At 64.5% G+C, this 12,694-nt stretch overlaps 1 protein-coding gene across 4 annotated transcripts in view; it reads left to right on the top strand.

Annotated features, from left to right (window-relative positions):
* Positions 1-10,690, top strand: part of NFIC (nuclear factor I C) — a 62,294-nt gene extending 51,604 nt beyond the window's left edge. For 2 of the 4 annotated variants that reach the window (XM_038567826.1, XM_038567825.1), the window contains exons 8-11: positions 966-1,150; positions 1,747-1,894; positions 3,772-3,857; positions 7,950-10,690. In XM_038567826.1, the coding sequence (XP_038423754.1) occupies positions 966-1,150; positions 1,747-1,894; positions 3,772-3,857; positions 7,950-7,967 (437 nt within the window). In that variant the 3' untranslated portion in view covers positions 7,968-10,690. The remainder of the gene's footprint in view (positions 1-965; positions 1,151-1,746; positions 1,895-3,771; positions 3,858-7,949) is intronic. The other 2 variants (XM_038567827.1, XM_038567828.1) reach the window with 2 other exon arrangements.
* Positions 10,691-12,694: the final 2,004 nt, after the last annotated feature.

The following is a 12,694-nucleotide window of genomic DNA, read 5'->3' as shown; positions in this document are numbered from 1 at the left end:
CAGGTGCTTGCAAGAGACCCTGGGGCCTGAAAAGCCAAAAATACTTACTGTTTGGCCAGGAGCTAGAGAGAGGGGGAGGGGAGTGAGTGGGAGAGTAGAACAGAAGCAGGACTGCCTTTGGGGGTGATGGAAATGTTCTAGAATTACAAAGCGAATATATCAAAAGTCACTAGATTGTTTAGAGAAAAGAAGAAAAGCAAATAGTACCCAGGCAGGTCACTCACCTGCAAACTGGGGCGAGGCGCCCACACTCCGCCCCCCAGGGACGGACGCTGAGCCCACGACGCTCAGGGGGGAGCCAGACACAGGACGCCCCACGGGGTGTGAGTCCACGTGTGTGACACATGCAGGACAGGCTCATCCATGGGCAGGAAGGGGGCTCGGGGTGGGGGGTGACAGCTGCTGGGGATGGGGTTGCTCTTCGGGATAAGAATGTCCTAAAAGAAACTAGTGGTGGTTGCACAGTCCCAAGAATGTGCTAGAATTGCCTACGGGACGTGTGCATTGTCTCCGGAAAGAGAGCCAGCCGAGCCCCGGGTTGGGGTTGGGCTGTGGGGCCAGACTGTCCCCAGGTCTGCCACCACCTCGCTGTGTGGCCTGGGGCGGAGGACGTGACCTCTGAGAGCCACTGAGTCACCCTGTTCTCAAAACCAAAAACAAAACCCGGGTTCCCCCGGGGTGGCTCATCCGTTGAGCATCTGACTCTTGATCTCAGCTCAGGTCTCCATCTCGGGGTCGTGAGTTCAAGCCCCCCGTTGGGCTCCACGCTGGGTGTGGAGCCTACTTAAGAAACAAAGAACAAAAAATAAGAGGGTGCTACGGGACCCCGGTGGGCTCGTGGTGCAGGTCAGCCCGTTCGGCGTACGGGGGACAGCCGGGCCCCAGTGACGGGGCTGCTGGGTCTCGCTGTGCCATCGGGACTGAGCCGCTCACCGCCGCTCACACCGCCGCTCCCATCTCCGCAGGGATTGCCCGGAGCCCTCACCCCTCCTCGGCGCTGCACTTCCCCACCACGTCCATCCTGCCCCAGACGGCCTCCACCTACTTCCCGCACACGGCCATCCGCTACCCGCCTCACCTCAACCCCCAGGACCCGCTCAAAGATCTCGTGTCGCTGGCCTGTGACCCGGCCAGCCAGCAGCCTGGACCGGTGAGTCTGGGGGGCTGGGGCCTCCCCTCTTGGCCCACGCGTGGCTCTGGGTGACCTCGCGGGGGCCCCGGCGCGTCCCTCGGCCGTCCCCGGGCGGTTGCTCGACCAGGCAGCCTCCGTCTCACGTGGTTTCTAGACGGCAGGTCCGCGCCCCGCGCCCCGAGTGCTCGGAGCCGGGTCAGAAGTCAGGCCCTTCTGGGCGTCGGAGTTGACAGCACACGTCTTCCCCCGCATCAGACGTGGCCCTGTGGCCGCAGCTTGGCCCTCTGGGTGCGAGGAGCTTGTTGCATCTTGGAGCCGCGGGCGAGGCGGTGGACGCCGCGTCCCCATCGCGAGTGAGGGGGGTGCAGACCCGCCCCGGGGTCGGCTGCGGTTTCGGATGAGGTGACGGCTCTGGAAGGAAAGCAGACGGGTAGAGAGTGGCCTCAGGAGGACACGCAGGGTCCCCGGGATGCTGCCACAGGCGGGCGGGCGTCAGCGGCCCCACCGACTCGCCCTGGTCCCGCCAAGCCCGCCGTCCCCCGCAGGACGCGGACAGCAGCCCGAGGCAGAGGGGCGCCCGCCGCCTTAACCACCTGTCTCTCTGTTCCTCCCAGTTAAATGGAAGTGGTCAGCTCAAAATGTCCAGTCACTGCCTTTCCGCTCAGATGCTGGCACCCCCGCCCCCTGGGCTGCCGCGGCTGGCGCTCCCCCCTGCCACCAAACCCACCTCCGAGGGAGGAAGCACGTCGCCGACCTCGCCCTGTAAGCACTCGGGAAGCGGTGCCCGTGGCAGGGCGGGCGTCCCTGAGGGGCCCCCTCCCCTCCCCTCCCCGACTGCTGGGGTCAGGGGCTCAGGCCTGCCTGGTACCGGTGAGTTTGGTGGGTCCCCAGACAGAAGCCTGGGGGGCCACGTGGTCGGGCCCACGTGGGGCCAAGGCAGCCTTAGGGAGTGGCAGGCGAGGGCCAGGGGGGCGTCTGGGGTCCCCGTGTGTCCGCTCCCGGCCTCCGAGCCTCCTCCGTGCAAAGGGCAGGTGGCAGTAGGTCAAGACCTCAAACTGGTGGCCGTGGGGGCAGGCGCAGCCCCCAGATGCCTTTTGTCTGTAGAAGATGAGAATCTGTTGTCTTAGAGTCAGGACAGGTCACGTGAAAATCCCGGGGTTCTGGGTTCTTGGCAAAAAGGCAAGCCTGATGGCTGTGTTCCTGCTGGTGAGCCCGGCTGGGCCACGCCTGTCAATGGGACAGTCCCCACCTGCCCACCTGACCCTAGGAGGCCTTGAGTTGACTGCCTCGTCTTCTAGAACTTTCCACCCGCTGGATACATGGCTTCCAGAGGACAGCTCGCGGGCCCCTCGTGCACCCTCCCCCCCCAGTCTGGGACTTGGCTCCCAGGTGCTCCAGCCTCTCCCTGGACCCGGTGCAGGCTCGGGTGGGCCGTCCCCGATCCTCCAGGCCGCCTCACTCTGGGCCGCCGGCCTCCAGGTGTCCCCCAAGGCCGTCTCAGTTGGTGCCTCCCCAAGTGGATGATCTCAGGGACAGCCCCCCCACCCTGGGCTCTCAGTCTGCCCCTCACACGCTGGGTATCCCTCTCCCTTTGTCCCAAATGCGGTTCCTCACCGCACCTGAGCGGGGGTGCTGGCAGCCTGCTCCCTGCCCCGCAGGCACACCCCTGCCCCCCGCATCCGGGGCCGGCCAGGACGCAGGGCGGCAGCTGCATGAGCACACGGGCTTTCTCTGCGGCGTGAGGCACTGGGTTTGAATCCTGTCCCTGCGGATTCTCAGCTGTAGAATGGGACGGTCACAGGTCCCCGAGCGCCGGGTGGTGGGGAGCAGGCGAGGAGCTAGATCGGGGTGGGGGGGACACGGGCGCCGCGCCAGGCGCAGGGTAGGGAGCCAGGACGCTGGACGGGGCACCGCCACTGCTCGCTGGGCTGTAAAATGGGAAGAGTCATCACGTCTGCTAGATGGGGGCCTGTGCAGGCTGGTGGGGTCGGGGCCTGTGAACCCCCCCACGCCCGGGTTATGACAGCACATACTGCCCGCCCCTACCAGGGCCCCCGCACCCCCCACGCACCCCCCCCCCCGGCTGATGCCGCCCCCGGCCGGCCTGAGGCCTCCCCACCACCCCCGGCAGCCCCGGGCCGCGGATCCCTCACTGGCCCACAAGACGGAACTGGCGGGACGACGACCTAACTGTAAACGTAAACATAAAGGTGAATGCGTGTGTGCCTGCGCGTGCGTGTCTGCGAACACCCGGCCCTCCCGTGCAGCTGCAAGAGGAAAATTAATAAATAAAGCGCCCTCAATAATTCATGGCGCCCCGCGCGGGATGCGGGCCGCGGAGCAGGACGGAGCAGGCAGTGCAGCTTCCTGAATAATTCACAGGCGGTTTCTGGTTATGAATCTTTCATCTCGTGCCTTCCCTCTCAGCAGATGCCCCGCCTGTGTGACCCCAGGGCCCGGCACTGTGGGCTTTCCGGGGTGCCCGGATCGGCGGGGGGGCGGGGGGGCGCAGCAAGCTTGGAGGCGTCGGGCGCTGGGTGCGAAGGCCCGGCTGTGTGACCCTGGGCAGCGGCCACCCTCTCTGGGTGCTCCCGCGCACCCCCTCGCTAACGGGCTCTCGGTCTCTCTCGTCCCTGCAGCCTACTCTACGCCCGGCACGTCCCCTGCAAACCGTTCCTTTGTGGGATTAGGACCAAGGGATCCAGCGGGCATTTATCAGGCACAGGTAGGGGCCGAGAGGCCGGCTGGGGGGGAGGGGGGCAGGGCAGAGGGGCCCGCCTGGGTGTGCAGGGAGAGGCCGGCCTGCCGGTCCCGTGCCACCCCTCCAGCCGCACCCCTGGCACAGTGGCCGCTGAACGTGGCAGGGGGGCCAGCTTCCCATACCCTTCCAGGGCCTCGAGCCCGCGCCGGGGAGGTGGTACGGCCGCCAACCCTGCCTGCCGCTTCCCAGCGGGAGGCGCTCCCGGCAGAGCGGCTGCCAGGCCGGGCCTGTTACCATGCCAGGCCCATTTGTACCGATGGGAAGACTGAGGCCCGCCGAGGCGAGGGGGTTTGCCCAGGATCACACAGCACGTCAGCCCGAGCTTACAGCCCCCAGCCTTCGTCCCCAGAAAGGGGGCAGAGGGTAGCGGTGGACTCTAGGACTCCAGGGGCAGGTGGGGAAACTGAGGCAGCTCCTGGCCCCGCCCCCCAGAAAGGGGGCAGAGGGTAGTGGTGGACTCTAGGACTCCAGGGGCAGGTGGGGAAACTGAGGCAGCCCCTGGCCCCCGCCCCCCGGGGTGGGAGGGGTCTCCCAGTGGAGCATGTGTATCCCCCCCGCCATGCTGGAGAGCAGAGCAGCAGAGGCATCGCGGAACTGCAGCTGAGCACCGGGGTGGGGGGGAGCGGCCGAGGACAAGAGCAGGAGGCCCAGAGAGGAGGAGCGGGTTGCCTGAGGTCGCACAGCAGCGGAGGGCAGAGCCCCGATGGTCCAGAACTAAGACTCGTGGCTGCCAGCTTCCCGCAGGGTCGGGGTCTGAGTCCAGGCCGCACGCTGGCCCTGGGAGCGTGTTGGCAGCCGGGGGCTGGGGCCTGGAGCCCCTGCTCCCCACTGCGGTGCGTGTTGGGGAGGGGGGTTGTAGTGCGGGTTTGTGGGACCCATGGGCTGCAGCCGGCGCCCCGCCCCCGCCCCGGTAGCTGCGGGCAGGTTTTTTGCAGCCAAGGCCGTGGGCAGAGATGGGGAGGAGCTGGGGAGCTGGCCACGTCCCCCATCGTCCCCCATCGTCAGCTAAAACCCAGTCAGCTGGGGGCCCTCCGGCAGCTCACGGGGCTGCGGGCTCTGGGGAGGCCTGGCCTTTACCGGCTGCTTCACACACGGAACGCCTGTCTCGTCTTCTGGCCTTGGACGCCTCCCGGGGGTGCTCCTGCAGGGACCAGTTTAGCTGAAAGGCACCAAAAGGCAGAGCGGCTGCCCACGTGCCCTTGCAAACCCCCCCCCGGGGAGGAGGAGTGCGTGGCCTTGCTCCGGCCGGGGCCCAGACAGGAGTCTCTTGGTCAGGCTCCCCCAGCAAGCTGGGGCGACTCCAGGACTCCCCACTCTGGGTCTGGGGTACCCCACGGCACCTTCTGTGGGTCCCAGCGTGGACGCGCCCACTGCCCAGTGCTCTGGAGCCATCCATTTCTTCTCCTGCGCCCACCCCCCAGCCCACCCCCAGCGGGAGGCTGGGAATGCCCTAACTGCTCCAGAACCCAGAGGTGACACGCAGTGACCTGAAGGAGGCCCTGCCCCTGCCTCACCTCCCCATTATTGACCCCTCCATGGGGCCCCTCTCCCCACAGCAGGTGTCCTGGGAGAGGAAGGAAACTGAGGCAGGCCAGGGCAGGACTTTGCTTCTGCACACCTCTCATGGCCCCCTCTTGGCCAGCGAGCCCCAGGCGGGTGTGGAGGCAGCTCAGGGAGGGGCACCGAGCCCCCTGCCCGGGTCGGGAGAGGCTGGAGCTGGTACAGAGACTGCCCGACAGAGGAGCAGGGTAAGGGCGCCCAGGCAGGGGGCTTGGCCCTGACAGAGGCTGGATGTGCTAGAGAAACAGCTGGAATGTGGGCTGTGTCCTGAGGGCCATGGGGAGCCATGGACGGCTTCGACGTGAGGGAGGGGCACAGCCAGATCTGGAAACGAGAAAGAAATTTCTGGGTGGGGGACGTGGACGTGGAAGGGAGATGGCTGGGTTGCGGGAGTGGGGAGGCCCCAGCCTGCGTGAGCGGGGAGGGCGGCTCTCGGGGATGCCCCTGGCAGCGCTGCGGTCGGCTGGGCTAAGGCACCCCGGTTCTCTGGTGGGGTCAGAGCCCCCTGCAGACCCTAAAGGGAAGGAAGGACACTATGAGACCCCTGCCCCCCCTCCTGGAGGCCCTCCGCCTCCATTATTCCTGGGAGGTTTGCGTTCCCCTGGCCCCCCACCCCTCAACTGCCCCCCAGCCTACAGCTGCTTTCCCTCCCCACACCCTCCACCTGCCGCACCTCATGTCAGTGCCCTTCCCCCACCACTATCTCCTCCCCCAGGGACACCTGGGTGGCTCAGCAGTTGAGCATCTGCCTTCAACTCAGGGCATGACCCGCGGGTCCTGGGATCGAGTCCCATGTCAGGCTCCCCACATGGAGCCTGCTTCTCCCTCTGCCTGGGTCTCTGCTTCTCTCTCTTTCTCTCTGTGTCTCCCATGAATAAATAAATAAAATCTTAAAAAAAAACCTCCCCCATCAATACCCCCCTTCCCCAGCAGCGCCCCTCCCCACCAACATCCTCTCCATCATCCCTCCCCACCATCAGTGCCCCGCCCCGCCCCACTCCATGCCCATCCCCCCTCCGTGCCCCTCCCCCATCCATTACCCACCTCCATCTCCCCATGCACCCCCCAGTCCTCAGCCACCCATCGCTTTGGCCCCCAGCGTGGGCTCCGAGGGCGCTGACACCTCTGCCCCATCCCATGTGATGGGAGCCCCCCGGCTGAGCATTTTACACCAGGATCCTTTCTGCCCGAGGTGAGGCGCGTGACCCCCATCCAGCAGATGAGTGACTCGAGCTAAGGACCAGAGGGGTTAAGCCGCCTGCCACCGCCACACTGGTGGCTCCAGCCAGGCCAGGGAGAGTCCAGAGCCCGGACCTTGTGCCCCACCCCCACCCCAGCACCTCAGGCTCCCCCTCAGCCAAAGGGGAGGATGTTAAGTTACTGGGACCAGAGGCCTGGGAGGGAGGAGGGAGGAAGGGCCGAGGGGAGGCCACCGTGGGGGAGGGTCACGCCCAGAGTCTGTCTGGTTGCCAACAGAAACCAGACATGAGGTAATGGCCAAGATGAACTTGAACTTGGCTGGAGGTGGGGGGCTGGGAGGCAGGGCGCCAGTCCGTGGGGATGGCCCACGCGGCGGCCTGGGTGGAGGGGCACAACTGACCTACGGCAGGGCTGGGGGGGTCCCCAGGCCGGCCCCACACAGGTGGACCGTTAGATGCATTTCCAGGGGAAGGGCCTGTCCGGCTTCCCCGTGGAGACCCAGGCTGGAGCTGTCCCTGAGGCTGAGCCCCGGGACCCCCCCGGGGGAAGTAGAGGTCGCGACCCCTGGAGGGCCAGGCCGGGGTCAGACCCGGGCAGGGAACAAGGGTTGGAACCGGGCTGCCGAGCTGGGAATCTGCCGTGGCGCCCCTTCGCTGGTGGACTCAGGCCAATTACTTGACTTCTCTGGGCCCATGTTTTCTTTGCTTTGAAACGGGGTAGTCGGGGGCGTCGTCCCTCCTTTATGGAGAATTGGGGGGGGTCATTAAATGGGAAAACATTTGTTTGAAGAATGACAGCAGACAGCCCTGGTCACCCTGTGACCCTGGTCACAGCGCCTGGACGAGGCGGCGCTCCCTAGAGCTTCAGCACGTGGAGGGAAGCCCAGGGCGGAGCCACATCCTCTCCCCTTTTTTAGACTCAGGGCACCGAGAGCTGGTCGTAAACAAAGGATGCTCAAGCAGATTTAAGTTCCAGATAAACGAGAGATAAAAATAAGTCTGAAAAATACCTGTTTTAGCATAAGTATATACCGGAAGTTGCGTGTGGTATACAGGTTTCCCCGAGGCTTCTCCAGAACTCGGGTGTCCGTGGGCACCCCGAGTTTCATCCAGGGCAGCCTGGGCCAGGGGCCTCTCGCAGGTCCTGACACGCCTGGGGCTGGGGGGACGGGGGAGACGGGTCCCAGGGAGGCGGGTGTGGGCAGTGGCCAGCGCGGTCAGTGGTGGAGCCTGACCCCCGTGTGTCTCTCTCTCTCTCCCCCCCACCCCGCTCCGTGTGTCCCCGTCGGGCACCCAGTCCTGGTATCTGGGATAAGAAAGATTTCGTCCCACGCCCTGCTCCTTCGTCGCGGGAATCCCAGGGGGTCGCCCAGCCGGCCCCCGGCCCACGTTTTCGGTGGAAAGTTAGAGCGAGCAAGAACACCCCGCCGACTCCCAGCCTGGCCGAAAAGACAAAACAGACACATACACACAGGAGGGAAACAAGCAAAAAGAGAAAAGAAAAAAAAAAAAAAAAAGGCAAAAAAAAAGAAAAAAAAAGACAAACGGAAAAAAAAAAAACCACCATAAAAACAAACCCACCCAACCAAGAAGACAAAAGGTAAAGACGGCAGCCCCCAGACTGTGGGGTCGCCGCGGCTGGACCAGAGGCCAGGCCCCGCCACCGCTCCGAGGCCGCGCGAGGGTCAGGGCGCCGTCCTGTTACTCATCTCTGGCTGCTGCTCTGGAAGGGCAGGCGCCCGCTCCCCGCCTCCGCCCAGGACCAGGTGAGCGCGGCCCGGTGCCCCTGCCCGGGCCTCACGGGGCAGGACACCCAGCACGGCCACCTCTCCCTGGGTCCCCACTGCCGGGATGTCAGCCAGGCCTCCGCCACGGTGTCCACCGTGCGGGGAGGCAGGTGTCGTGGGGACGGTGGGGGGGCCTGGCGAGGACAGCCGAGGCCGCCGCCGCTGGAGGCCCGAGTGGGCAGGGAAGCGACGAGGGCAGAAGAGGGTTGTGGGGAGACCCTGGGTGTCGCCAGGGGGACTGGGACGCGTGGCAGGAACTTTCTCAGGAGCGTCCTGCGGTCGCGGGACCTCCGCCTGCCCCAAAGCGTGCGCGCTCGGCTGGGCTTGCTCGGGACTCGGTCTTTCCGCCCCATGCCTGCCCTGTTTGGGAGGAGAAGTCTCTATGCAATTGACCCCCCAGCTCCACCCCGCGGCACAGGAGGCCACCCCACACCGCACCCCGCTGGCCCTGCTCCACACCCCACCCCGGGGAGGGACCCACGTTGCACACACTGTAAGAAATGCACTTTCCGAGGAAGGGGCTGGGGGGGTGGAGAGACTCGGAGCTCCCCAGGCGGGGACAGCTGCCCGAGCCTCCGTCCGCCCGCGCCCTGGGAGGGGAGGACCCCCCCTGAAGCCCACGGAGGTGGGAGGTGAGAGCGAGTGGTTTAAGTGCCTGATTCCCACCGCCCGCCCCCCTTTGTCCAGCTGGAATGGGAAGTGGCCGCGGGCCCCTTCCATTCCCTCCCACAACCCGGCCACCTCCAGTCGCCGACCCTCATTGCTGTGCTCCCCTCAGAGCTAGAGAGATGGGAACACCCCCCACCTGCAGTTGGCCCAAGGGGCAGAGCTGGGCTCCCTCGGGCCCTGCTGCGCTCGGGCACGGGGGTGGGATCTGGGGAAGCCAGCAGGCCCTCCCTCGTCTCCTCTGCCAGTGCCTTACATCCTGGAGCGGCACCCCCTCCCTGGTGCTTCCCAGCCCAAAGGGGGACCACGGTTTGCACTTTCATCTTCCCCCGCCGAAGTGGGGCGCAGCCAGGGAGGTGCATCGCAGCTGGGCCCCCACCAAGAAAGAAGGCCGGGCGGCCACATCCGTGCACTCCCGGATGAGGGTTGGGGGGGTTCTGGCCGGGGGAGGGGGGGGTTGGCGCCTTGGGGTGTCCCCTGTGGCCATGTGGGGGACCTCCTGTCTGCTAAATGTTTTCCGTTGAGCCGCTCCAAAAACACTAAGCTGGGGACACCGGGTGCCCCCCAACCCCGGCTCCCTGGCCCCATCCCCACCCCCACCCCAGGATGGCCATCTTGGGTGGGGGCCCTGGGAGGGGGTGTTAGGTGTTCTAGGGTCACCAGGCCCGAACACAGGGACCCCTCCCATCCCATCCATCTGAGTCCCAACTGGCCTCCTCCACGCCTGGCCCTGGGGAAGACCTTCCCCACCGCGACCCCCCATCCCCCAGCCTGGGCCAAAGCCATCGCCCTGGGCTGGGCCTCCGCCTCATCTGCTCTCAGCCTGGCCCTCCTGACCCTCTCCCGGTGCCCCAGGCCTGGCCAGCCTCCTCCCATCAACCCAGAAACTGGACTTTCCTCCCAAACCAGCCCCAGAGAGGGTTGGCAAACCCACTCAACCGTATAGAGAAAGACCCTTCCCCACCAACCCCCCTCCCACTGTCCAGAGGCATTCAAGAACCCTTGGTCCGTCCGTCTGTCCCCAAGGCCCCCTCCACTGGGTGGCCGTTGGGGAGCAAAGCCTGGGCCGCTCTCCGGGAGGGCAGGAGGGGGGTGGGTCGTGCAGGTGGGGTATCCGGAAGCTTCTCAGCCATGGAACCTTAGGGTGCGGGTAGGCGGGGTAGGGGAGGGGCACCTGGCAGCCCCCAGCTACCTAACTTTGCATGGTGCTTAGTCGGGGATTCCTGTGACCTGGCTCCTGTTGTCAGCTCGCCGCGGCTGATACTGCATGGCAAATTATACCTGGCTCTATCCCCCTCTCCCAGCCCTCCCCGAACCCTCCGACACTACCCCCTCCTCTTTAAAAAAAAAAAAAAAAAGATACAAAAAAAAAACCCTTAAAAAAACTCCATGTTTCCTAATTTGCACGAAATTTTCTACCACATGATGTGCCTTGCCTTCCGAAAATAAGTATTACCTTTAAACAATATCAGCGCACACAGTTAGCTGCATGCACTGCTCGTGTAGTTAAAAAAAAAAAAACAAAAAGACAAAACAATGACATGAAATAAAAAATAAAAATTGAAGAGGGATGTATTTCTATTTGTAAAAAAAGAGAAAAAAAGAAAAAAAAGAATTAAAAAAAAAGAAAAATCCCACGCTAGAAAAAGCAATCCACAGAACAATCGCCCCATGGTCTGCCCCACGCCCACCCCCTGGCTCTGTCTCCACCTCCTGCTGCAGTGGGGGTGCGCCCTGGTGCTCTGCTGCCCCCAGCCCCACCCCTGCGCTCCAGAAGGGTCACTTCCGAGGCCCCTGCCCACAGCGGCGGACAGACCTCAGGGGTGAGCCCTGACCCCAGTGCAGGGGTTTGTCCTGCCACCGGGCCAGTGGTGTCCCCACGGGGTGGCCATCCTGCCTACAGCCAGACCCCCACCCCACCTTTCCTGCAGGCTGGCGTCCCTCTGGCTCAGGGTCACATTGCCGCCCCCCCTCCCCAGGTTCCCCTCCAACCCTCCCCCAGGCCCCCCTTCCTTCTTGCCAAAGGACTCGCCTCCGCCCCCCCATTCCCTGGAGACCGGCCTGGGACGGCACTCCCCTCCTGCCCCCTCCGTGCCGCCAGCACCCACTTCTGTCTTCCAGCTGTGACTGGGGGGGGGGGGGGTTATCTGGGATGAAACAAACAGAAAACAAGCCAAACCCAATATATGCAATATCTGTCTGTCTGTCCCTGGAGACTGAGCGCAGCCGCCGTAGGCCCAGCCGGCGCCCGCGGGCACACGGACGGCCCAGGACGGGGACCCCTGGGCACGGGCCTCCATCTGGTGGCTGCTCTCGCTGTTGTCTTGTCCTTGATTTCATGTTCCCTTTCTGTTTTTTTCTTTCTTTGTTGTTGGTTTGTTTTTGTTTTGTTTTGTTTTTATTTTTTTTTTCCCCAATTTCCTTTGCTTTTGACTCGACCAAAGCTGAGACAGTAGCAGCCGGTTAGCGGGGTGTCAGAGGGCTGGATTCTTCAAGCTCGGCCTCCCACTCATCTCCTGTGGGGACAGGGCGGGCAGGGCAGACGGTCGCCCCCCAGAGCAGGGAGGAGCCTCGCGGGCCCACCCGGCTTCCATCCACCATCCTACGCTCATCCCATGTCTTTTAAAAAGATGCCTCAGCACGTCCCAGGGGGCAGGTCGCTGCCCCTGAGAACTGTCCTTTGGTCCGAGAGCCCAAGGCCCTGCCTGTCAGTTTCCATGGGGCAGATTTCTGAGTTTTATTCTCTTCCCCCCAGAACTGGGGAGCAGCCTACCTAGGACCCCTCCCCGAGGGCTTGGGGGGACCATGTGGTCTGCCCACAGCCCGCCCCGAGCTGTGCGCTGCTGCTGCTGAGTAGGTAGTGCCATCCTAGGCTCGTCCACTCCCCCTGGAGGAAAGGCCACGGGCAGAATTTGGCAGAAGCAGCAGGATCCAGACCCCTTCCCCAGGTCTGCGGTTTGGGCTCCAGGCGGGGCACAGGGTGTCCCGTTGTTTTTTACCGGCGTGAAACTAACTTGTTCTCAAACCCCCTTCCCTCCCGCCTGCTGCCACCCGCCATCCATCATCGTCCTTCCCCATGGGAGGCCCCCCTCCCAGTCTGAGCCTGGGTGCCCCCCACCCACCCCATGCTGTGGAAGAGAACGGGGAGGCTTCCCAGATATATGCAAGTTGCCCTCCCTCCTCTCTTGGACGAGGGCGTGGGATGACCAGGGTGGAAAAGGAGGTGCAGAGGGGCAGGAAGACCTGGCCCTATCCACCGAGAAGGGGGTCAGGGATCCCCAGGCCTGGGTTCGCAGCTCAGCCTCTTGTCAAGTTCCGAGCTCAGACCCATCCCCGCCCTGATCTAGACAATCAGACCCAAGAGGAACCCCGAAGGCGACCTGGGGGGTGGCTGCACCCCCCAAGCAGCAGACAATTCCAGCCTCAGCCCCACACATCCCCCATCTCTGCTCTGGAACCTGCTGTCTGTCCCCAGGGACAGCAGCCAGTTAGGAGCCTGGGGCTAGGAGGAACTCCAGCCCCCCTGCAAGATGCAGCTTGAGGACCCTCTCCCCACTCTGACTTCTCCCACGGTACTTTGACCTCCAAC

Source organism: Canis lupus, chromosome 20, assembly GCF_011100685.1.
Source record: "Canis lupus familiaris isolate Mischka breed German Shepherd chromosome 20, alternate assembly UU_Cfam_GSD_1.0, whole genome shotgun sequence".
Classification (NCBI taxonomy): Eukaryota; Metazoa; Chordata; class Mammalia; order Carnivora; family Canidae; genus Canis; species Canis lupus.
The sequence above is the reverse complement of the archived record's forward strand: the minus strand, read 5'-3'. Positions and strand labels throughout refer to the sequence as shown.